The sequence below is a fragment of the Aulonocara stuartgranti genome (assembly GCF_965226115.1).
Source record: "Aulonocara stuartgranti genome assembly, chromosome: 12".
NCBI lineage: Eukaryota > Metazoa > Chordata > Actinopteri > Cichliformes > Cichlidae > Aulonocara > Aulonocara stuartgranti.
The window spans coordinates 25,684,338-25,710,748 of NC_138948.1; the positions used below are offsets into that span (position 1 = coordinate 25,684,338).

General features: G+C 41.8%; 1 protein-coding gene and 1 long non-coding RNA gene across 5 annotated transcripts; one reads left to right on the top strand and one right to left on the bottom strand.

The window, feature by feature from the left end:
* Positions 1 to 259: 259 nt before the first annotated feature.
* Positions 260 to 20,264, bottom strand: LOC309718971 (rabphilin-3A-like). 4 transcript variants are annotated; one of them, XM_082554670.1, is made up of 18 exons: positions 20,156 to 20,264; positions 8,666 to 8,755; positions 8,535 to 8,546; positions 8,248 to 8,373; positions 8,010 to 8,139; positions 7,794 to 7,877; positions 7,534 to 7,702; positions 6,349 to 6,531; positions 6,077 to 6,259; positions 4,611 to 4,690; positions 4,393 to 4,467; positions 4,061 to 4,170; positions 3,805 to 3,931; positions 3,658 to 3,714; positions 3,396 to 3,550; positions 3,235 to 3,316; positions 2,577 to 2,673; positions 260 to 2,483 (listed from the first exon to the last, which is right to left on the bottom strand). In XM_082554670.1, the coding sequence occupies exons 1-18, from the start codon at positions 20,167 to 20,169 to the stop codon at positions 2,353 to 2,355; spliced, it is 1,905 nt and encodes a 634-aa protein (XP_082410796.1). In that variant the 5' UTR covers positions 20,170 to 20,264; the 3' UTR covers positions 260 to 2,352. The 4 variants fall into 4 exon arrangements, with proteins under 4 accessions (XP_082410796.1, XP_082410799.1, XP_082410798.1 ...); XM_082554673.1 differs by lacking the exon at positions 20,156 to 20,264 and adding an exon at positions 12,929 to 12,936 and having other exon boundaries at positions 261 to 2,483; XM_082554672.1 differs by lacking the exon at positions 20,156 to 20,264 and adding an exon at positions 11,632 to 11,713 and having other exon boundaries at positions 261 to 2,483.
* On the top strand, positions 19,909 to 22,064 carry LOC309718976. Its single transcript, XR_014280123.1, has 3 exons — positions 19,909 to 19,999; positions 20,262 to 20,518; positions 21,286 to 22,064. It is a non-coding gene; the product is annotated as an uncharacterized lncRNA (long non-coding RNA).
* Positions 22,065 to 26,411: the final 4,347 nt, after the last annotated feature.

Genomic DNA, 26,411 nt, shown 5'->3' on the forward strand with positions numbered 1-26,411 from the left:
ATAAAACTAGACGTGAAAAAAACCCCAAACATTTTAGTTAATTCAAATAAAAATTAAGATTTTTATGTGTTGACTCACAGTTTTCAGATTGATGCAAATGTAGTCACCAATGAACCCAAATGGATATCTCCAACAATACTTTTCCATCAATAAAGCACAGTTGAAGTGGTTATAAACTGTCCAATCGTCCACCTCAGTTTTTATCCTTTCAAATTTCATGTTTGTTCCATTTATTACCACCATATGATGAGAGCATCTTTCCTCCTAATATCAGAAAGGCTTTTCCACATCAAGAAGCTTGTTGTTTTTTTCCTTAGACTTTATTGATCTGTGTAAACTCTCTGCAAAATCTTTACATGCAAAGTTATTTGCAAACATACATCTTTCCGTTGCATGCACTATCTATGTACAAATACAGAGATTAAAGAAGAAACATTCCACTGAACTGGCTGAAACAAGAAGAAGACAGGTGTGGGTGTAGCTCAGGAGAAAGCCTGCTTTTGTTTTCTGCTCGTTTTGCTTTTTGAAACAGCAAAATGCCGATCATCATTTGACGATCACTGTGGCTGAAATAGCACAAATGCGGGACTGGAGGGCGTCTGAATAACTGCCACGAGGGGGCAGAGTGGTTTTACAGAGAAAACAAGACGCTGGAAAGATTTTATGTACAGGCCCTCTCGTTCAAAGTATAAGATTAATGTCATAGTCTGCTACCGATAGAGTTGGACATGGTCATATTATGGTGTGCTCAGCTGATTATTAGTCTATCCTGTGGATGCTAACAAACCAGTTTATTCAGATTACACCATAGTCGTTATAGTCATGCAGAATATGCCCTGTTGTATATAAAGTATTAACAGGAATGTTGTGGGGGAGAAGTGTAAACATTGATGGAATTACAATAGCATTGATTTCTTACAAAGTACATATATATATGTATCTGTATCTTGAACAACAAGACATTTCATGCATAGAATCTTTTTGTTTTCGTCTTTGTTATGACATTGGAATAACTTGCAGACAGCTGTATAAATTGAGGTCGATCCACTTTGTAAGGTGTGTTTTCCTTGGTTTTTTGTAATCATTGAACGAACGCACACTAAAGCCTTGAATGATTGGGGTGTGGCAGACCGAGGAGGGTGGGGGAGGCTGTTTTGTGCAAAGGGTACATCGGGGTAAAAGCGGGCCATGACTGCCCCAGGCACACAAGAGTCACAAGCACAGTGCATGCAGGTAAAGCTGCACATACTAATGACATAACCTGTCCAGCCTTCTCTGCTTGTTAAGCGGAGCAGCCAAATTTGTTAGGGAAAGCTGTAAGAAACCTGACTCTGTGCATTCCATGTAAACACTGCAGTAGAAAACCTCTGAGGTGTCAGGGTAAACCGCTAGCTTCAGAGGAGTAGAGGTAGCAGGATGAAGTTCTTTTTGTTTGTTTGTTTGTTTCCTGCCAGTTCTCACCGCGACAAAGAAATCAACTGGAAAGTAAACATCACGGTTCATTTTTCAGTTTCTCTAAACACATAGTTAATACTTTCCACAAACTCAGAGTTCACAGTTTAAATTACCATACAGAAAAAAACCTCCTGGTTTAAACTAAGTGCTCTAATTTTAAATCACAAATTAACAGCAACTGATTGAAGATTGATCTAGCTCATGGTCCACTGACTTATGAATCATCTGTTGTAATCAGATGTCTATACTAACCTGAGCAATGTATCATTATGTAAACATTTCTTCATGGTAATATACAATATGCTGAGAAAGTTGAAGTATCTGAAGGTGCAGCTGCATGTAGTGTTGTGTGTGGCGTGACATGCTTATACAGGTCAAGTGTTACACTATAGCGTGATGTCATCACGTGAGAAAACAAAGATAATACCTTTACAGTCTAATAAATTTTAAGCGTGAGCTCCGTCGAGCCTTTTTTTAAGCTTGAGCAAAGGTTGTGACAGATGCCGTAGCATATTGCTTTTCTTGTTCTGTGCAAGTCAAACATCATTTTCCTTTGCGAAGAACGTGTCAAGTTCGGCACAACGTGTAACATCGCTGACAGGCGTGATGGCCTTGCTGATAGATGTCTCAGCTACATTAACAAAAATTTCTAATTCATTTGCGCCATGATTTGTACCAGAGGCAGATTAAGTATCAGTGTAGGCAGAGGAATCGTTTATAAGGAAACGGGACAGAACAGTATACTAACTCGGGGAAGAGGGCAAACGGGAGCAGTGAATACAGAAGATTAAGTAATAAACAAGAACATGGTTAAAAAAAAGTTGATCAGGAGATAAATGCAAGCCAGCTAGGAAGGATAGTATGAGCACATGCTGTATGGTGCGATGGGGCAAGTGGTTAATCACTAGCAACGTGATTCTCATTTAACAAGGTGTGCCAGCGCTCAATCTTCTTGTCTTTGTTCTTCAAACACTCATACCAGTGCTTCAGCCTCTCTCCCTTGGCAGTGATACCCAACTGACATCCACCTGTGAGAAGAGAAGTGGGAGGAGGTGTGAAAGGCAGGTGGAGAACCTGTGAGAATATCACGTTTATTGCATCAAAACAGATCAAATGTTTACCTATGTAGTCATTGGACTTCCCAATATCGTAATCCCACACTGATATATCTAGCGTCTTCTTGGCCAGTTCACTGTGTTTGATGTCGAAACTGAATTCCTGAAGTTTGATAGGGACAATGAGACAGCCTTTAGCCTTTTTCATTTCTGATAGACCTGATATAAAAGATGGATGTAGCCTCCAGGTTTGCCAGTGCAAAAGAGCTTTGAGCCTGGAGTCTTTCTAATGGCCAGCAGGCTTTCCACAGTTAGAAGGTGGTGTAAAAAGAAGAAAAGCTGAGAAAATGACCCTACTTTGTACCTATTACCAACCTCAGGTAAATTATGATCGTAATCAGAGTACAATGATTAAATGAGGCATAAAGCAGGATATGATGGAGGACGTAGTAACTTTGAGATTGACATGTTGCTATAGTTCAAATGAGCATTGTCCTTGGTTTCTGAGCCAGATGTATGCCTGGTAGCATGTGATGCTCAGAAACAAACCTGGATTTAGTTCTATCCGACTTCACAAACCAACGAGTGAAGTCATAGTGTCTACATCAATCTTTTATATACAGTCTATGGTTGCTCAGAGTAAGACCACAGTAATGTGTTGGTAACTTGTGGAGGAGCTCATTTATATTAACTGCAGAGTTTCCCTTTGAGCTCTCTTACAAACCTCGTTAAACTCTGGGTTCAGAGTCCTCTTCTTGATTTGTGTTTTGCACTTTCCCTTCTTCCCCATGTCAGGCTTCAGACATCTGTAAATTGCACATGTGCAAAATTGAATCTAACGGCATGCATTAGCAGTGAAGTGTACTTATTGTTTGCTCTACCTACATTTTGACATATGGGTCCGAGTAACCATTCGCATCCATGGCCGCCAGATGGACGCAGCGCACAACGCCTATAATGAGGCGGTTCTGCTGGGTGCTGTACATCAGGGATATCAGAATCCGACCACGCTCTTCTACCTCTGTGCCGTCTTTCCCCGGCTATGACAGAGAGAGGAGGTAAATAGTTCAGTAGGATTCATGATAAAAATTTGCATAAACTTGTGGGGGAATCCATCATGTTTAGACATGTGTGGAAATAGCATTGCCTCATCCTCGTAGAGAGCGATCCCTCTGGCTGTGCCGGCTGTTGCGGTTTTCTTTGTCTGCGAGGGGGAGCGAGATTAGAGCAGGTCAAAAAGAGTCTGTGACAAATGGAACAAAGGCCTCTTTGACTATGTGTGAGTTTCACTCACAGGCACAACTCTCTCTAGACACACGTTGAAGTTTTTCTTCTGATTCATCTTCAGTTTCTTCAGTGCCACTCGGGTTTCCCCGATAAACTCATTATGCCCAAACTTGTCTTCGTCACAGACAGAGACCCTGAGAAAATTTTAAGTAACTCTTAATTATGTCTTTAAATGCAAGGACAGATTCAGATTGACATGTGACCACATGGCTGTTGATGCAAAGTAAAGCTTTAAGTGAAACAGTCTGAAGTTTAGTGTTCACCTGAGGGTCTTACGCTGCATGTCCTCATCTGTCAGGCCATGGTAGGTCAGCGCCTCATTCCACACAGGGTTGCGGGTGTTTCTCAGTGTCTTTGTGCGCAGCTTGTTCGACTGTTGGATTCAAGGTGGATCAGGAAAGGAAATATAATTTTCTAGATACAGTTAAACCTCCAAGTCATACTTGTAAGACTAAACCACAAGATGTCAGGCTTGAGCTAGGAGAAAGGTTTCTCATCAAATCAAACGGCCTGAAATTGCCATCCTTCCTTTATTGCATAGCAGGAGATCTTTTAAAATAAGTGAAAGTTTAATGTAGGAAAGTACGCATTTTACCTTACTAGCCCCTGGCAGCAGATGAAGCTTGACATAAGGATCTGCCAGTCCATTTGAGTCCATGGGTTTCAGTCCCTGAGGAGAAACAGGGCAGGGTGTTCACCACATCACAAACGACAGACAGCAATTAAGCTATAGTGCCATTCAGGGCCTTTTTAACATGACCCACTTGATTGAAATTGCCTCTTTGTGTGGGAGAATGAGCTGAATAGTGGTACCTTTGCTTTGAGGATGGTACAGTGGAGGCTGTTGCTTTCCTGTTCATAGTGAAGACTGAACTCTAGAGAGCCCAGAGTGGCTGAAAGAGATCCCGGACCAATCATTACACGAAGGTACAGGGAGACAGCAAGTCTGCTCTTGAACAATTAAGAGTGTAAATATAGAAAGATTGTCTTGTAATTAAACAACGCTCATCTTGTAAATTAAAATGAGAATTGGAAACCAGCCCAGAATGGACTGAAGGGATGGACAAAAGGACTTGACCTTCATCATGAAACATTCTCAGGCTTCTATTTACCTTATGTAAACAGCAGGACAATCTTATTAAAAACAGGGAAATATAATATAAAAGAAATCAAGTCTCAAAGGATAAGGGAGGGAAAAAATAAAGACCAGCATGCTGCCCACTCAGACTTTCTTTACATGAGTTTTATTGCCAAGCATAAGCAAAAGCATATGAATGTCTGGATGTAATTTTCAGTCCTTAAATGGTGCTAGTATGGTATTTTAGTCTGGACCAAGGTCAATATTCCTATATGATCGTATCACTTTTATAGATGAAAATAAGCACTACTGGATTATAATTTATTAAAATATTAAATATGCATATTATTTATACTGGTAACAAATCACTAAAAATCAAAACATGCAGATATTAAGTTAAGATATGCCGAAATTGCTGTTACTTGTTAAGTAAAGAAGTCGTATCCAACTGGGCTACATCACATCCCCATAGAGAACAGACACATAAAATCACTGCTATTTCTGACATGTTCCCTGCTTACACTGGGGACTAAATCCCACACAAGGGATTTATAACATGTATCTTAAATTTTTTTTTGCACAGCTTAATTGTCCTGGACCTCAATAAAATAAATTAAAACCCAATTCCCCTGAGACAGAATGAGGGCTGTTTGACGCCGGAGGCCAAAATCATGACTGGCGGGTTATCATCCTCATCATTAAAATGGGATACATGAAAACAGTGACTAGATGCATCGCTACTTATGTAGCTCTACATGTTTCTCTGCTTTACTTCCTCTGATAACGATTTTTTTATATTCTGGTCACATACGGTGTTTATTTGTCATTTTTAACTCAGCTCGACAGGCACTGCCAGAATGATATTTACCGTTTGCTTGGACTACTGGGCAATTTATTAAATGAAGTGCACATGAATTATTTTAGTAGGAGCGAACTAAATTGCAGAAATGAAGCCAAAGATGTGATTCAGTATGCCCGAGGGAAACAGATTTTGCCAAATTAAGGGAATCAACCCCCAATACTGTACGCCTTACAGAAATAAGTTCTTCCTGATTTAAAGAAAACCCCAAAACCAAACCCTTATCTTTTGTTATTTTCTTGAAATCAGTGGAGAGAAATCAAACTGTACAGAAAGGGAATTTAAAACAATACACATCAGTCATGTCACTCCATGAGAAGGGTGAGCAGATGGTGTACTCACTGGCTTCATCCGAGTCATAGTCATTGACTTCCTCCTCCTCGTCAGCTGGGGGAGGTTGCTGTCGGGCAGGAGGGGCACCGTAGGCAGTCGGCTGCCTCCTGTCCTCTCTCACTGCAGGAGGCGCTCTCTGCTCTGGAGGAACTGCACCAGAAGAGTAAGCACCTCCATCTCCGACCATTGAACCTACAACCACATTCAGTTGTCTCAGACAGCAAGAAATGACACAACTGAGGATTTCTCTCTCTCTCTAAACACAAAGAGCTGTTTCTCACCCTGCTGCGTCACGTTGGTGGATGCACAAGGCTGTGGTCTGGTGCTCTGGACAGGCACCATCTTCTTCATCACCACTGGGCTGCCCTGCCCGGCCTCTTCTGGGCCAGCCCCGCCTGAGGCCATGCGCATAACTGGTTTAGGCGCCACAGGTGGGTAACCAGGACGGCCCTGTGGCTCGGGCCCTAAAAATAAGCATGAATCACATTATTCAGAACTTGCGTACTGCGCATAGGGGAAAAGTGCATAATAAGACCACTTCAGGCTGCTACTGCAGTGGATTCTGTAATACTCCGCGGTCTCTCCAGATACTTTTGATGTTGTAGCTTTTTTGTAGCACAGGCATTGACCTACATACGCTACAACAAGCTGTGGCAGCCAGCAACCATACATGCAGCAGCTATGCAGACTGCTTCTCTTGTACGGGGAACTCACACTGCACAGGTAATCACGCTGAAAGTGTGAAATGATGCTGTGCGACCCATCATGCCAGCACCACCTGGAGGCTCATTCCACGCCACAGCATGGGACTTCCGACAGTTTAATTGAGCTCTTCATGCCCCCCTCCTCTGTGACAGTGGGCGGCACAGCCAAATTTGGGTAGGAGATAAAAGGTTTGATGGCAGGGAAAAGAGCAATGAGAGGTGGGACTGCATTATCAGAAAGGCTGATCTGAAGAGACTGAAGAGGTGGTGTTTGAAAAAGTCACACTGAAAATTAGAAATATTAATTTTCCAAAAAGTGCAACTTTTCACTTTCTGAGCGGAAGCTAGTTAGCCTGCTTTGGTAGCTTCACACCTGGCCACCATAAAATAGCCAGGGTGGTGACGAAGGGGAGGAAATGAACCACTAGCACATCATAAAAACAGAATACTTAACAGAACACTGTCAGATGCCAGGAAGCAAGAGGAAAGCGCATTCATATAGCAGATCTATCTTAAAAGGGTTATAGATATTGAACTTGCCTGAAACCTGTTGTTCAGAGGCAAGAGCCTCATTTTGATTCTGACCTAAGACATAACATAGACCAACTGTTATAGATAGATAGATAGATAGATAGATAGATAGATAGATAGATAGATAGATAGATAGATAGATAGATAGATAGATAGATAGATAGATAGATAGATAGATAGATAGATAGATAGATAGATAGATAGATTAAAGTTGAAGCTAGCTGTGTCTACCTGGTGCTTGTTGTTGGGTTACTGTCTCCCTCGGCCCAGAGGCTTTTGGCCTCTGGGGCTCTGCTGCCTCCTGGGCACCTGTCTCTTTTGCTTTAGATAATGGCATCGGTGATGGCAGGAAATGCTTCGGGAAACCTTTGAAAAACCAGGCACCAGATCTCTTCCACACCTGAGAAAAGAGGAAAAGCATATGTTTTATCGTCTTTTTCAATGGATTATTGTTTTAATTGTAATTTTATCTCTCGTTTTAAAGCGCTCACCTCTCGCTGCTCTCTGCAGATCTTGCACAGCCACACAGCGCGTGGCCGACTGCCACACTGTGTGCCACACTTGGTACACATGTTCTACACAACAGATTAGAATAAAGATTACCAGCTGCTTGCCATTTTCAATGTTATTACAAATATACGGCTGACCTATTGGATTTTCTTAACCTTTAGCCTGAATCGTAGCAGAAGAGCTGACTTATTACCAACCTTTTTGCAGTCCTCGCACACCACTGAGCTGACCCCAGGTGAGCCCAGCTGCTCTCCACACAGCAAACAGCGGGACACTCCATCCCCACACACAGTCTTTTTCATGTCGTCCAGGCGGTTTATCAAACGCCTGCAGCAGCACAGAGTGAAATCTCACTTAAAATGTCAACAATTATTATCCCAAGTCAAAATATATGTGTGCAATCAGTCTCAGAAGAGAAACTACTGCAGGTCTTACCCAATTCTCTCCTGCTCCATGGCCTCCATTTTCTCAGCACGGGCGATCACGCTGTTTATAATCTCCTTCTCTTCATCGGTGAGGTCTGGACCGGGACCGGGGCCTGGCTGCATGGTCCAGTTGCCCCTGTAAGCCAAGCATACTCTGCAGTTGAAGGTGCACTATATGATTTAACTATACCAATCACACATTTACATGCAGGCATTGAGCAATGAATGAATGAGCATGCATTTACTGCATCAGCACATTGCTGCCTAATGCAATAAGATAGGAGTTTATCTACTTACTGTTCTTTATCACTATGTCACAAATCACATATCAGACAGATGCAGGTGAAAAGAGGAAGGCACAGTTAGGTGTTGATGTGGCCATATGAAAGGTTTACTAGAAGAAAAATTGTTCTGAGCATCAGGCTTACCTAGCGTGCATGTTCCTCTGCCTGTCATTGGACACCCAGCGATCTGAGCTGCTGCTCATCACTGTGTCTGTCATGCTGCTCTGTTGCAGTCTGTGGGATAGACAGAGAGACAGAAGGCATGGATAAATTCAGCATGAGGTAGTCAAACAAGCTTTAACTGATGTCATAAAAACTCTCTAGCTATATCTCAGAGCCACACTTTTACCTTTCCTGCACCCTTATCTCGTGCTTATGCAGCACCAACTTAATTGCCACCGGATTGCTCTCTCATCAAAAAAGTCATTTCCTACAAATGTGTGAGCCAGGACAGAGCCAACATCAAATTGAAAAGTCACCAGCTACACTTCCTTTTAATGTCACAGCGCAGGGTTAATTAAAATGTCCATCAGAAGCCAAAAAAAAAAGTAGAATCTACAAAAATCAAATATCATTCCCAGAAAAGTAACTTTTAGCTTCTTCATCCACTTTGCTTCCAATGAATTTGCATAAGCATGAGAAATACACCAACTTTCAAAGAGGCTTGCATTGCCAGATTTACCGCCTAATCAGTATCGTGTCCTCTTGCCAAGCCTGTTTCAATATATAGTTCCAGGAAAATATTCAAGCAGTGAATGGATGCAAGAAAACATTTCAGAAACACCACAAACTGATCTGTAAAATACACGACAGAGCTACAGCGACATAAGCGTTTCCTGTAGGGGGAGAGACGCTTACTGGGCATACAACAATGGGAACGACGCTCATGACAAAACGAGCCTTCTTGTTCATGATGGTGCAGAGTGAAATGATGCAATATGAAGTGAAGTGAGTGGTCTAGTTTGTTTGAATTTAGATGCGCCTTCACTGTCAGGCCTGTGGAGATAAAGTTGTGCAAATTGGGGGTGGCAAGGTCAGTTATTTGAGCAGCTGTTAGTGAAGCCATAAGAATCGCTTCCCGTTTGTGAATCTGCACAAATCAAAGAAACAGATGGTTATGTGCAGCAGGAGTCGCTCAATTATGCAATGACACCACAGCTATGACTAAGAGTCTTTTTACAGCATTTCTGATTGGTCATAGTGTGTTAACGCCTTTTTTTTTAAATGCCATCAAGTTATCAACTCGTTTGGCCCCAGGGATGTTGGTGAAGCTGGGTATGGAGGTGGGTGCTATGGGGGCAGGGGAGACTAATGTTTATAAGACTATTTATAAGACTTCACTTGGAACTTATTGACGCTCCATGAAGAATCTGAACTGGACTGTTTACAGACAAGGAGAGAGTCACTGTTGCCGAGGAGGATGCTAAGGATGGCTGTGTCATCAGAGTATTTAAAGTAAATGTCAGCTTTTGCGGTCACTGCAGTACATGATGCAAAATAAACCCCATAACAAAACAAAACAAAAAAAATAGACAGAGAACAGAGTGAGTACTAATAATGACAGTGAGAAAGAGTGAGTGGTTCATCCATCCATATGATACACTAGCAATGTAATTTAATCTCAGACTGACATGGTAAAGATAATACGACACCGTCGACAGAATTCACTGAGGCAATTGCCTACGAGTAAGACTGCTTTCTGAGTGTGTGTGTATGTGTGTGTGTGTGTGTGTGTGTGTGTCTGTAGGCACTCCTGCGACTGACAGAGGGTTGTATCAATCCTCTGCCAGACAGTACATGGAGCGATTGGATCCACAGTGTATGTCATGAAGGAAAGTACCTGCATTCAGAGAAGACTGGCAGGTTCGAAACTGAAGCAACCAGACAAACTAAGAACCTTTCTTGTGCTTTAGATACCAGGAATTGTTATGGTGATCTGCTCTCTTCCACTGTGTGTCTTTTGTCTTGTCTTGCTTCACCCCCAACTGGTCAAGCAGATGGCTACCCATTTCTGAGCCTGGTTCTGCCAGAGGTTTCTTCCGGTAAAAGGACGTTTTTCGTTTTGCTCATAGGGAGTCGTTTGATTATTGAGGGTTTTTTGCCTGTATTATTTTAGGGTTTTGTCTTTACAATGTAAAGCCTTGAAGCTTTTGGGCTATTTAAATACATTTTCATTTAATTTTTCAAAACTGAGGTGGTGTATAACATAAAACCACCTGGTGGAAATCTGGCAACTAATTAGGTAAAATAAGAAGCATTATTGTTTAAGAAAGAGCGAGCAGGTCAAATGTTTCAGAATGAAAGATGTGGAGACCATTTGTAGGGGCTACATCTGTGATGGGAAAGGGGCGAATCGGTGGGCACAGCATGGGTAATTAGCCCATCTGGGAGTAGTCAGAGAAAAGCTTGCTCATTTAAGCAAAAGAATACCAAACCAAAGTGTGCATGCTTTCTAACAACATGTCATCTTAATAAGAGTGTAAGTGCTACACTGGCCTGCCTGCAGTCCTGCCCATTGAAAACAGTTGGTGCTTTATGAGATGTAAAACTTTCAAGCACCTAAGATCTATATCAGGGAAGACCTGAAAAGTACTCTGCTCTTAAAATTACAACGATCATTCATCATGGTTCCCAAGTTGTTGAGTGTTTTAAAGCATGAGGTGATGCAAAACAGTGTTGATGTTGCCTCTCTTTTTTTGCAGTGTTTTGCTGGTATATCAAAATCAAAATGTCCATATATTATTACAAAAATCATCATTTTTGTCACTTTGAAGCTTTGGTATGTTGTCTTTTAACTATAAAAACTTAAATAAAGCCTATTAAATGATTTGTAAATTGTTGCATTCTGTTTTTATCTATACTTTATGCATCATTGCCGCTCTTTGGATTATGAGGTTTAATATGTTGGGGGCGGGATTTAGCCAAAAATGCACAATGTTAATGACAAAAAAGGAAAAGTGAGAAGTCACTGTGGTACTTGTCTTCAGCATTTCAAAGCAGGAAAATCCAGCATTGTAGAAACTTCGAGAGAGTAAAAGCAGTAGCAAAAGGGAGGGGTGCACCACTCATTCAGCTGCTCATATTATACTCCGTAACGTCGGGCTCCATACCTTTTGAGGTCTAATCTGTTGTACGTCTGCCTGCAGGATTCAAGAAATTCGCTGTGCTATCAATAGGCACTCTGGGTGTGGGCTTTTCCTTCTGATGCAGCGCCTGCATCTAGCCAACACTAGCAGCACAGTCCTCAGGGAGCCTGGTCTTTTTCCACTTTTTCAGCAGCAGACTGACAGATCAGACATAACTCTGACCACACCGTGTATTTTATGCACTGACACTCTGAAGTGCGGCCCTCCTTCACTTGCCAAAATAAATTACGGCACTTTTGTCGAACATTATTGTCCTGCAGAGGTGGATGGAGAGAGACAGATGGGAGGCTACGTTAAGACTTGGGCAAGGTAACGACTGACTCAGACTAGCCCGAGCTCCCTGCTCGGGATAGATATTAATGCATCACAGTAGTGGGTTCTTTGCTGAAGTGACAAACCAATTAATATTCAGGAGATAGTCTGAAGGATCACATACACATAAAGAGCTGTCACTATAGGATGTTATGCTTTAGCTTTTGGAAAGTAGTGCTGGTTTCATTGGTTGTAGTTTAAATTCTCTCAAAAGGTTTTAAATGTACTGTAACTTTGAAAATTGTATCCAAGACCAATTATAATGAACTGTCTTGCCCAAAATGTCATACTGGGCCTTGTTTCTGACATAATTTTAACCCTCAGTCTCCATCCTCTATACTTCTCAGCTTAACTGGTAAAAATGACTCAGTCAGGTGGTGGATTCCTCTCTGAGGAGAAGCACATATTCTCTGTTATTTATTAATTTGTTGTTTATTCTTCTGCAAAAATGTTATGAAACCTTTACAATGGGAACTGTGCAAATGGCCACACCATACCGCCAGGAGTAGCTAGTAACAGATCATGTGTGAGATGACAGCAGGAAAGACCAGAGGGAGAGCATCGACTCAAGACTGATCACCATAAGTCATGGATGCAGCGGGATCTCTCTATAGAGAGAATTTCATATGGGGGTGGAGAGGACCGATTTAGAAACCTGTGTCTCCTCCTCAGGGCCTGAGAGACTAGTCAATACAAATCTGCATCTGTGCATCTTCAGGGGTCTACGTACACACAACTCCCTGAGCACAGCCTGGATGTTTTGCATCAGCTTTTAGCAAACACAGCTATCCATTCTTCAGTTCAAGAAAATCATCAGCAAGAGTAACCCATTTCGAGTCCAGTCAGGCACTTTCACAGATTAATGTTGTTGTATATCTTTCAATAGTAGGAGTATGACTCATTACTGCAGAATATATGACTGGAAAACCAACAGACTGGGAAAAAGCACCTTTTTACAGTAATGTCTTGAGTTTTCAGTACTTGCGGAAGGGAGAGCTGAGGAAAGCAGGCAGTGACAACAAGTCAGTGGGGCTTCTTTGGAATGATTCACCATGGACCACTGTAAGTGGGATGTAAGGATAGAGCGAAGCTACCTCCTGTACTGAAATCTGCAAACAAAAGCAAGGATTTACTCAAATAATATACAAGCACTTTGTGCTCTAACAATACTGCAATTTTTAAATTGGCATTGATCATTATTTATGAAAGAAACATGAACGGTTCGCAAATCTATTTTGATGAAGCAGACAAACTAAATAATCAAAATTACTGCCAAATGCTAAACGTATTATCTTATTCCGATTTTGATAGAGGACAACTGTCTGCAGCGTAACCAAGGGCTTTATCAATCGCCTGACACCCCGCTACATGTCCTACTTATAAATGTATTAAATATAATGACACTGAAACACTACAAGGTACTACACTTGAATTCCAGGGCAACAATTCCCTCGCCATCCTCCACAAAGGATATTTGTAAAATGGGTTAATGAGAATCAGAGATCAATGCAGATTTACACAATTGGTTTCCCTTTGATTTATATTTCATGTGTTCAAAAACTTTTGAATGCATAATGAAGGTTCTATTAACAATCTAACATACTCAACACGCAAAACCATCAAACAAAGAAACAAAGATTATTGTGAAAGGTGAACGGCAACGTCATCGCTAAAAAACATGGTGCAATGCAAAATACAACAAATCACTTTCAAGTTTTATGATAAAATCATAAAGAAAAAAGAAGGACTTAAAGGAGGGTTTAAGAAGTGACGAAACATATTTTACTTCATCCTGATTTTTCCTCCTCTACCATCTGGTCTGGCAGTAAGTCAGATTGTGTTATGTATTATGAAAGAGAACACAAACAGGTCTTGGTTGGCCTAAAGTTTTAGCTCAAGTCCTGTGGTGATCTGGAACATCATGCCTTCTTTTTTAATTCACTTCCTCACACACTGACTTTTTTGCCAAATGCTAATTAAATACAGCAAAGTAAAACATTCTGGGCAGACGGAAGGCGCAAGCGAGCAGCATTGCCGGCATATGGATGAACTACTATCACATCCTGAGAATTAACCACTACTCGATGAATTTGAGTACGAGATTAGAATGATGGAGAAAACAATTTAATGTTGAAAACGATCTACTTTTGGAAAATGATGGATGGTCTGTAAAAACAAGCCTATATGTGAGCTGTCTATAGACCACTCAAGTTCTCTTCAAAACACGAACTACTCAACAGCATTTTGACTCACTTGTAAGCTACATGTGATCAGAAAAGTACAACCAGCTGCTCCTTCGCAGTCAGCGGTGACGTGTGAGGTAGAAACTGAAGGTCTTTTTTTATAGGCTGTAAAATGTTCTGTGTTATATTTTTGATTAGGCTATAAACACAAGATTGGAGTACACTGTGCAGTAAGGGTCATGAATGGTAATTGACTTGCCACCTTTAGCAGTAAAAAAAGAAAAGAAAACTGAAACAGGAACGCCTGCAACCACAAAGTAAAAAGGAAGAGTCAAATGTGCTCCAGTCATTCGCATCATAAAATCACATCTCTGCATGTTGTAGTTTGGAAGACAGGATAACCACTTTAGCCCATATTTGTTCTCAACAACTATTAAATGTGTGGGGATAAACAAAAGCTCCTGATTTCAACAGGATGAGTCCAGTAATTTGATAACCAACTCATTTTTATCTGCAGTTTAAGGAGCTGACTTATCACGGGAAATTTCCCAACATCTGTTCAATGGATTGCAAAGCTGACACATTATTTTGATTGCACGGTATTGCATGATTATATTGTGTAAGTGTATACTCTTTTACTTCAAAGCAAGCATCCCATTCATCTGTAATGTATATTTGGCAGTTCTTAACGCAATTAAAACATCTGATTTCTCAGATTTTATCAAAGGAAACATATCATGACTTGACATTAAATAAACAGCGACGCCAAATTTAAATAAATTAAATCTAAATCGCAGAATTTAATTTATGATCATTTGGATTTATAAACTAAGTAGCTTAACAGATCTTGATGTCAAATTCTCACAATGTCTCAGAGTGAGTGGGGAGAGGGTAGGAGCCACCAAAAGGTAGCCACCCACTCCCAGTAGCATGACAAAACTCCATCCATCCTCCATAGAGGACTGTGAGACGGCAGCATAGCAACACACTGAAAGTTGGACCTGGGCAACACTATAAAGCACTGCACCGTGAAATGTTCTGCTGCAAGAGGAACACATCACTCAGCATTTCTTAATTATTTACAGCTCCCACCCTCGTTGCCATTCACTCTGTGTAAACCCTCTCCTTAAGGCATTAGTGTACGCTTTATGCTCTGACCACTATCAAACAAGGATTTGGGGAGGAACAGATCACATCGGGTGGAACAGATTGAGAAACTCTGTTTAGGGCAACAGTGTGGATGTTAGTCTTTTAGGTCTGTCGCATTGACAAATTATCCATGCTTTCACTCAGACAATGGCGCTGACAGGGACCATCTGCAGAACCATCTGCGAGGACTCTTCACCTCTCAAATGTGAGAGCGTTGTACCATTTTAAATACACACAACTACATCCTCTCGGCAGGCATGGATCCAGGTCCCGCATCGTTGGAGAACAAACAGGAAAAACCATCCAGTGACCAAACAAGCTATCATGCTGATACCCTGCTATAATTGTTGGCTCCATCCAGTCAACCTAAATCTGGCTGGTGCAGATTTTTTTTTCTTTTATTCAGAAATCACAACAAGGCTGAATTTGCAGTCGACATCCAACAGATCCTAGCAATCCTCAGATTTAGCTGAAAACGCCATCTGACCAGCATATTGATTTACATATAATTCAGATTCAACTTTTAGACTCAAAGGGAGCTGAAGAGAAAGTCTGAAACCTTAACCATAAAAAAACAGAGAAAAAGAACAGTTGCTTAATCAACAACAAAACTCCACATGGCATAACATCTGCCATCAGTTAAAGTGCAATACTGCCACCCACTATGCTTAAGTGTCAACGTGATAGTTACTGGTGCTGCACTATTTTTTTGTGTGCATTATTAATATTCTTTAAATATTTCATATTTTAAATATCACAGTTATCACCAACTCTGTTACATCACAAGTCTCCTAATATAGCAGAGAATGCTTTTATCCGAGCCTCCTTTTAAAGCTAAGTCAGTCAACAGCTACAGGACGAGGGAACACTCGATTACCGGCACTCTAGCAAGAGCCTGCAGTGAGTTTCAGATTTGCTTGGCTGATGGTGATTCATCCTTGTATGCCCCAGAAGCAAGAGGTGGGACTGGCTGCTGATGCACCGGCTGATTACGTTCCCTCGGTTTCTTCAAATCTTATGTCAGAGGTAACAGATAGGGGTATTAAATGTCTGTTTGTAGTCTTATGAGACAAAACTACATGGTTCATAAGATGAAAGAAAACACGTCAGGTCTCTCTTAGTCTTACTGCCGTTACTCTCTCCCCTGTGAAGATGTGGTTCAGCTGTGGGATATCTGACTCTCCCTCTTGTCCCACTAGCAAACTAGCAGGTACAATGCCCCTGGGTGTTTTTAACAAATCTGTGTTGGCAAACTGTTCTGGCCTGGAAGCTGCAACACTAACAGCAAGCTTCTTTGCAACTTTTGAGAGAAAAACCTCTGTCGGGAGGCTTCCTGTAGGCGTTACTCTGAAGACCATCATTGCAGCTGCAACATATGTAAAGCGCTGATTAGAATGAGTGTAAAATAAGGGTCAGGGATTGGAAAGGGTAGTGGAAAGGTGGAAAAGGGGTTTTCGAGATAAACTAGTGTTAATTCTATTTTGGATGTTTAACTCCTCACTCTGCTGGGGGAACTTTGTTAAAAGGCCACATTCATTACTTCTGCTTTCTCCAATATGCCACACCATTTAGGCAGCTCGAATCACCACATTTGGATAAGTAAGTGAATCAATGCTTATCCACCGCTGATGAGAATAAGAAGATGAAGCCACTCCCCTCTGGAGCTTGGACACAAATGGCAGAATAAAATCTCCTCTAACAGAATTTAAACACAGAACACAAAATCTGCGTAGATTTACAGTAAAAACTGTGTGATTTAGGCCCGAAGCTGCATGCATAGATGGTGACGAGCACAGAAAAACATGGAGTCATGCACCTTTACCAACTGTGGCCATGGTAACAGCAAGATCAGAAGATGAGAATGAGAGTGATTAAACTCCATGTGTGTGTGTGTGTGTGTGTGTGTGTGCGCGCGCGTGTGTGTGTGTGTGTGTGTGTGTGTGTGTGTGTGTGTGTGTGTGTGTGTGTGCGCTAAATTTTCAGACCCATGCAGACCAGGTCATTGTTACAAATGTTGTAAAGTAACGTGGTTAAAGAAGAAGGGTATGGCTGCCTTGTATGCTTGTGTGTTAAATAATGCATGCAGCATGCAAAGCACTTCATTCCTCCATCTTTCACCCCCCCCCACCTTTTCTATAAATACCCATCATTCTTGCTCTTTTACTCTTGTTTTATGTGACCAGATGTGAAAACAACTGATCTCCTCCTATATCTTTTCTTAATTTCATTCCTTCTTTCGAAAACAACAATAGGCTAGCAGGCAGGGAGAAAAATACAAAGACAGGGGACATCAGGATGAAGGTGTCGTTCAATCACTACTGGGGCTGCTTATGTGCAAGGATGCAACTGCAGATATCGCTCAGACCATTCATTCAGTCTTTTCTCCCTTCCCCCATTTAATCCACATGCTTTCAGGTCTGTAGGAGGAGTTGGGAGATGGTGGAACTGGAAGGCAGAGCCCAGCTTCCTTTCTCTGTCCTCTTTCCATATTAATGTCAGAATAAGAATGAACTAGTCCAACCCATTACAGCGCGCGTGCGCGCGCGCGCGCGCGCGCACACACGCACACACACACACACACACACACACACACTGCTTGGACATTCCAGGTTTAATAATAATAAGAGCCCTAGGGTGCAGTAAAAGATAACATCACAATAAGTAGTCAACTGATTCACCTGCTCTGTGTCACAGCTGGAGTTGAGAAGCAGCCCTCCCCACATCAGTGATCAGCTTGATGTTTTTCCTCTATAGTCTGCAAGCCTCCAGCGTGCGCTCCTAAAAAACCCTGCAGCAACGCCCAGGGACTGCAACCACACAGTCTCCCACATGACTTACCAGGTCTGTTTTCTTACATCAGATCTACAACAACAAAGCACTTCATTTGCAGGAGGAGCCGGGCTCTAGTCTTGTTTTATTAAATCTTTTTTATAAAGGGAGATGGGGGGCTGAACCTACTGAGGTACACCTAGAGTGTAGCCATTCATGAATAAACTTAGTCCATAATCATAACACCAAAGTAGGTAGTAGTAAATCAGTGCAACACCAGCTCTGCATGAATGACAGCAAAAAATAAAATAAAATAAATAAATAAAATTCTGCAGCAGGATCACGTCTTCAGAATGATGTACCCCCCAAAACACAAAGGATTCACTGAAATGTTCATTGTTATAATTGAAAGCTATAGGTTAATTATCAGCACGCATACTGAGTGCACTGCACACTCCCTCACAATCCTCCCCTTCATTCAAACGACTCAGTAAATAACAGGCTAATAAAAACCCATGATATGTGTTCCAGCAAATTAATAAAAACAGGCAATAAAACGAGCTCCCTAGTAAGCGATTTCTATTCCCCGTGTCTTCTGAATGAAATGCTGCATCCATTCAACTTGCACAGGCTAAAGAGAAATTACAATGGGCTGTCCAAACGCAATAATCTCACAGAAATGTTTCGGGTGAGGATGTAATGTTTGAAAATCCTTCGAAGGAGATCGCACAGCCTACCTGTGAATCCAGCCCTGCCTCTCTCAGGGAGCTGTCAGGGAATGATGCGGACTAAATTTCTGTGCAGCGCTCGGATCCGACCACGGAGTTAGTCATTGCGCATGGTGCTCGTCACAAAAGCCTGTGGTTTTATTTATTTATTTTGCCTGGAAGAGTAATCTGTTGCTGAAATGCACAGTGGATCACCCCAGTGCGTGGGAACTGGTCTTATATCCTGTGCGGAGGATGGAAAGCCCTTGGTACCCTGGGCAGGAAACCCCTGGATGTGAAGTGATAACACTGATGCTCAAGTAGGCAGTCATCACCTGATCCAATTGTCTCCATAACACATTGTCTAAATTTGTCTCGTCATCCAGCAGTCTGTCTTTATGGCGCGTAAACGTGGATTATAGCTTTAAAGGTTGTTTTTTTAAGCCGTTTTTTATTTGAGTCACTTTTTAAAAATTATATTAAACAACCATGGGGTTTGTTTTTATTCTTCATATGTATGTGCCTACAAGAACCTTTGTTTTCTGTAAGATAAAATTAGCAGAAACTTTTATTTCCCCTGACGCATCTTCTTCTTTTTCTCCTTTTTAAAAGATAGTTTTAACTATGTAATTTTCAAGAAAAAAAACAGTAAAGTTCCAACCTCAGTGACTCAATTACCGGAGTTTGCCGGCGATTGAATCCTACTGTGAAGATACTGCGCCATCTAATGGATCGAAAAATAATTGCGCGAGGAAAAGGATGAATGCATTTCTTTAGTTGAAGGTTTTGAATTAATCTAAAAGGATTCTTTTTTTTTTAATTATTCTAATAAGTTATTTGTAACGTGAATGAAATCAACAATCGTCACGGTCATAAATAACCGTTGGCACAGTGGTTATGGCCTGCACTTTATGGTTGTTACAGTGTAGAGTTGCCGCCAATGACTGTAGAAAACATGGACGACGCGACAGCGCCTCCTCCCATTGTGCAAAAATGAAGCCAAAATACCCCGCATATGGAGGCTGCCATCTTGCATTTTTGGAGCCAGAGTCTGCGCAGTAGTGACTTGAGGTGGAGCGACTGTGTCACGCTCCCGCCCACACACCCGCTGGACCTGACCTCAACCACGCCCCCCTACACTTTTTACGTAGCCCGTCTGCTCCAGTTTATTTGCTGATGGGTTTACCGCGACTGACTACTCGTTCGATTAAGGTAAATACAACCATGTCACTGTTATGAAAAAGACACACAGCTTAACATCTTATAGTTCTACAACATCTAAAATCACTCTGTTGTTAATTCGTTTGCTAGATTAGCCGCTAGCATACTCTAATACTCTGTATTATTGAAGGATTCAGCACTCCTTACGTTTTGTTATCCATTTTTAGAAAGCGATAAGATCAGCTATATACTCCACAGAGGCCCAGAGTTACTGTTAATATTAAAAATGTAATGCTGTCCTTTGTCTGTGAAGGTTCTCAGTCATCCAGGTCATCGTAGTCAAAGGAGCTTGCAAAGAAAAGCGTCTGGACTTCTTTAAGTTACTTGAAGACGTTTCACCTCTCATCCGAGAAGCTTCTTCAGTTCTAAGGTCAAATGGTGGAGAGTCCCAGATATAAACCTAGTGGGAGTTTCCCCCCACAGAGGGACAAAAGGACCCCCTGATGATCCTCTAATCGCCTGAGCCAAGGTGTGAAACTGGGTGTGGGTCCCAATCAGCCAGAGTTTCGGGTGAGTTCATTGTGAAACCTGGCCCCACCTTATCATGCGAATTCCTGAGATCAGATGGCCCAGGATGTGAGTGGGCGTTAAGGCGTCTGGGAAGGGATCTCAAAACTGGATTATAGATGGCAGAGAGTTGGTGTCGTAAACCACCGCCTCTGTTCAAAGAAGGTCGCTCACAGTGGACATAGATGGCTTCTTTCACTCCTCTTTCAAACCATCTGTCCTCTCTGTCCAAAATGTGAACATTGGCATCCTCGAAAGAGTGTCCTTTATCCTTAAGATGCAGATGGACTGCTAAGTCTTGTCCTGTGGAGGTGGCTCTTCTATGTTGTGCCATGCGCTTGGAGGACACTCTTTCGAGGATGCCAATGTTCACATTTTGGACAGAGAGGAGCCCCAGCTTGGACAGTCTCGGTCGTTGTGTCCTTGGGCAAAACCCTTCACCCATTGCCTACTGGTGGTGGTCAGAGGGCCCGGTGGCGCTAGTGTCCGGCAGCCTCGCCTTTGTCAGTGCGCCCCAGGGTGGCTGTGGCTACAATGTAGCTTGCCATCACCAGTGTGTGAATGGGTGGATGACTGGTTGTGTAAAGTGTTTTGGGGTCTTTAGGGACTAGTAAAGCGCTATACAAATACAGGCGATTTACAGAGAGTCCATATTATATCAACAGCTACATTCACCCTGGGGAGAAACTAGTGAGGGAGACCATGAGGACTAAGCTGGGTTTCTGGGGTCCAGAGGTTTGGAGAAACTTCTTCCCTTTCTTTCATCACAGCTGTCCTGTGCCAGAAGTTCTGTTGACCCACTGAGAGAGGCTTCATTTGAGAAACACCAGGAAGACTGACGCTCATCGCATTGATCAAGCAGGACTCATGATCTTCACAAGCAGCTCACTCACAGGGAAATCTTCAGCACTCCTCCGTAGGCCTGCCCCAGGACATGGATACACCCAGCATTTCATGAACACTGTGATGGAGACCTTTGGTTTGTGTAATGTTATAAATACTCAGTTACTCCCCAGAGGCTCCGGACTTTTACATAAAGATATTATATTCAGTCCTGTAGAAAGTTATATATTTAAAAATATATGATCCTCTCTGGTTACTATGGTATGAATAACTCTGAATTACTTTATAGTAAATAACACACTATCTTCAAAAAACTGTGAAAAATTCCAGATCACAAGTTTGATCACAAGTGACGACCTTTGACCTTCATCAGGTTTTATTTAATTGTGTCAGAGAAAATCAAATGTGCTCATCATGCAGCTGAGTACATCGAGTGTTTAAAACGGAAGATGTGCAGGTCTGAGATGAGCAGCTCTCTGAAACACCTAACTGAGGTCCTGTTAATGCTGATATATAGTGACACAGTTATAGGGGTGATTAATCCTTTTGACTTTTTGTCTTTAACTTTATCAATAAAAGAGCTGCAGCTTTCACTGACAGCACATGTGGTACTTTAACCTTTGTACTGTTTTCATCAGTTAATTTTGCAGTTAACATGTGAAGATGTTGGATGATCTGTCTGCTTCAGATCCTGGGTATGTGAGGACAGCTCCTGTAATCACAAAGAGAACACAATCATCACAAACTGAAATACAAAGTTTATACACACACACACACACACACACACACACACACACACACACACACACACACACACACATATATATATATATATATATATATATATATATATATATATATGTATACACATATACATATTAGGGGTGCAACGATACTCGTATCGATATTGAACCGTTCGATACAGTGCTTTCGGTTCGGTACGCATATGTATGAACAATACAAAATTTGTAATTTATTTTATCAACTTTCCTTCTGACGATGCTGTCTGTGTTGAGCGCTCAGTGAATCTGCGTTCGACTACTCCGCCTAGGCTGCACTGTCGAGCGCAGATCCACTGAGCATTCAACACAGACAGCATTGTCAGAAGGAAGAGCGCAGGGCAAGCTAGCGAGACAGAAGTTAAGCTCTCCTTGCAACATGGCAAATTGAACCTCCCCCACCCTCATTCAGATCTGGCGTTTGGAATTATTTTGGTTTTCATGTGAGGTATGACGCTGAAGGTAAGCGCGTCATGGACTAAAGTAAAACAGTATGTTGGATGTGCCATGCAATGCTCAATTACATGGGTGGGAACTAGTGTGTTAGCACAGTTAGCTCGTTAACGTGTTGGCCGTCTAGCCCCACGCAGGGGTAGCTCGTTAACGGAGATTTGCCGTGTTGTGGCGTTAACGTCATTTCAACGAGATTAACGCTGACAGCACTAGTGGGAACACAACGAATATGACTGCACATTTACGCCGACATCATCCTAGTGCAAAGACAAGTGGAAGCACAAAAAACAACAAGCATGCATGCTACAAACTTTACCCGAGTCATTTAGACAGCCGTTAGCACATGATTCTCCTTATGGGGACCTGATATGTTTAATATTGTGGCGAGCTCAGACAAGGAGGAGACGGAGGTATCGTTTGGTCTTGCTTCCCGTGAGCTAGCCAGGGAGCACAGCCGTTTATTGACATCTGCAGAAGAACACTGCCGCTAGCTAACTGCTCAGCGCAGCAACCGCACAGCAACAACAACACACAGGGCGCCCTCTGACCCCGGAAGGACACACCGTCGCAGCGAGAAGGCGTCACCCGTTACTATGGTAACATAAACAAAACATAACTGTACAAACAGAACCCCGAACAGCCCTGACCCGCTACACAGCCCCCACCTAAGGGGTCAGTCGTCCCCGACGACCCCATTGCCCCACACAAAGTCCTGCAAATGTCCAGGTGCCTTCTTTTGGCGCACCGGCCGGTCACGACCGGCGGGGGAAAAGTCACTCGGGTCAGAACATGGGGTGCCACCATCATCCCACTTCTGACACCAATGTGGCGAGCTCAGACAACGAGGAGACGGAGGTGTCGTTTGGTCTTGCTTCCCGTGAGCTAGCCAGGGAGCACAGCCGTTTATTGACATCTGCAGAAGAACACTGCCGCTAGCTAACTGCTCAGCGCGGCAACCGCACAGCAACAACAACAACAACACACAAGGCGCCCTCTGACCCCAGAAGAACACACTGTCGCAGCGAGAGGGCGTCACCCGTCACTATGGCAACATAAACAAAACATAACTGTACAAACAGAACCCCGAACAGCCCTGACCCGCTACAATATGCTGCTGAGAATATAGCCCAGAAGAAGCGTATAGTATAGCTTTTATTTTGGAAAGAGACATTTCTCTGTAATAAACTCTCTTTTCCAAAGATGAGTGATTCCTCAATCAGATACAGGGCTTGCAAAATCGCTAGCCCGATGTCCCGATTTTTCCAGTCGGGCTACCAAAATCTATCTCTGCCCTGCCCGTCGGGCTATTGTAGGAAGGAAAAATATATGTCAATGCTTTTGCATTCTTTCGGAAATGTAGCTGGGTAATTATGTCATTGGCATCGGTGAGCCACTGTCAATATGTGACATATTGAAATCGCATTTGAATTTGCGCTTGTTTTTTGCTTTCACTTTGCAATCGCGCGAACTGTGTATAGAGAGCGACAGCACTGATTGGTGAGTGATGATAATTTGCGCACCAATTCCTCTGACATCGTCTTATCAATCGTTAGCTTACTATGCAAACATGACAAGTGAAATCTCCCGCAGCAAGCTTAAACATATGAGAGGTTGATCGCGCAGAGAATCGCTGACCGTTATGTGTGTGTGTGTAAAAGCAGCAGGATATATATTTTAGTTCTGCTGAGCCAAATAAGACAAGTCAGGGTGAAGAAGTGACAGCCAAAGAAAAGCTTACCACAAAACGGAAAAGTTATGACAAATCAGACTATAAGGCAAAAAGAAAGTGCAGCTTTATGGTTTCATGGACAAAAGAATTTCTGTGGCTGCAATATGACGAGCTATATAACTGGGGCTGCACATAAGTGGTCTGCAGGTGCGCATTCGCTGTCAAAAAACCCCCCAAAAACGCGCACAAGATATGAAGTTGCAACGCGTGTTTGCATACATAAGATTTTCTGGAGGAGGACAGACATTTGTTTAAAACTCTTAAAGATGTCGAAGAAGCTCCTTTAAGCAATTACTTTGGTGTTCCTCCACCTCCAAAGAAATGTCAGAAGGAGTCCGAACCACAAAAGAAGCGCGTATTCTCGGAAAAGTGGTTGCAGGAGGTGAGCTGGCTTCAAACAAATGATGAACGCACAGAGATGTGGTGCAGAATGTGCCGTGAAAATCCCACTCTAGCGGACAAAAACAGTGCTTTTTATATGGACGCAAACGCGCGTTGCAACTTCTTATCTGGTGCGCGTCTTTTATTTTGACAGCGAATGCGCACCTGTGGACCACTTATGTGCACCCGTGTAAATAACATAATGTTCTGCCGGGTGTGTTGTTGGTTTTCTCTCGATTTCTGAGTCGACAAGCGCCTTTGTTACTGGGACCAGTCATTTTAAGAAAGGCCCCCATTAGAAGCCATGAGAAATGCAAGAAATGCATTATTGCTCAGTCTGCAATATCTTTCCCAGAACAAACACCAATTGCAAATAACATACTAAAAATAAACCTGAAAAATCTGTTTATAACAGCGTACTATGTTGCAAAGAGTGAACTACCACTGGCAAAATTTAGCAGTCTTTGCAAACTTCAAAAAGCAAATGGCCTAGATCTTGGTTCCACTTGTTTCTTACCCGTGACTTCAGCGGAAATTTCAAATTCAGGATCTGACACAGACTGATTCATGTCCTACACAGTTCTTACAAGTTCATAGAAATTTCTGTTCAATTAGAACCAAGTATTTGAGTTGATGATTGTAATTTTTATACAATGTTGTAATTTGTTTTTCAACAATTTTTTGATTAATGTTTTGTTTCCTTTACAATATTATACATTAAAGTATAATATTGTAAAGGAAACAAAACATCAATCAAAAAATTGCTCTCTTTTTTATTCGGGCTACTTACATTTATTTTGGGCTACCAAAAACTGAAGAGTCCCTGCCCGAAGGGCTACCAGGGATTTTGAAATTTTGAGAGCCCTGAGATATATTAATTTTTTTAATTACTTTTGTTTCAGCAACATTAAATTTAAAAACTGTACTTTTGAGTTAAAATATATATTTATAATTTTAATAAATGACAAATTAAAAAGGTATGAACATTTTTTTTGTATCGAAAAAATATCGAACCGTGACACCAAAGTATCGAACCGAACCGAACCGTGAATTTTGTGTATCGTTGCACCCCTAATATATGTATATATATATATATATATATATATATATATATATATCTATATATATATATATATATATATATATATATATGTATTACCTGCACGAGAATGTGGACATCTTTGCCGCCAGTGACAAAGACTGTACAGGGAGTGCAGAATTATTAGGCAAGTTCTATTTTTGAGGAATAATGTTATTATTGAACAACAACCATGTTCTCAGTGAACCCAAAAAACTCAGTAATATCAAAGCTGAATGGTTTTGGAAGTAGTTTTTAGTTTGTTTTTAGTTTTAGCTATTTTAGGGGGATATCTGTGTGTGCAGGTGACTATTACTGTGCATAATTATTAGGCAACTTAACAAAAAACAAATATATACCCATTTCAATTATTTATTTTTACCAGTGAAACCAATATAACATCTCCACATTCACAAATATACATTTCTGACATTCAAAAACAAAACAAAAACAAATCAGCGACCAATATAGCCACCTTTCTTTGCAAGGACACTCAAAAGCCTGCCATCCATGGATTCTGTCAGTGTTTTGATCTGTTCACCATCAACATTGCGTGCAGCAGCAACCACAGCCTCCCAGACACTGTTCAGAGAGGTGTACTGTTTTCCCTCCTTGTAAATCTCACATTTGATG

Excerpts from the sequence above, each read along its gene's own strand:
- LOC309718971 (XM_082554670.1), bottom strand. Across the intron at positions 6,532-7,533 it reads AACCCAACAACAAGCACCAG|GGCCCGAGCCACAGGGCCGT; the intron begins GTAGACACAGCT and ends GCTTATTTTTAG. Across the intron at positions 3,317-3,395 it reads TCGGACCCATATGTCAAAAT|ATGTCTGAAGCCTGACATGG; the intron begins GTAGGTAGAGCA and ends TGCAATTTACAG.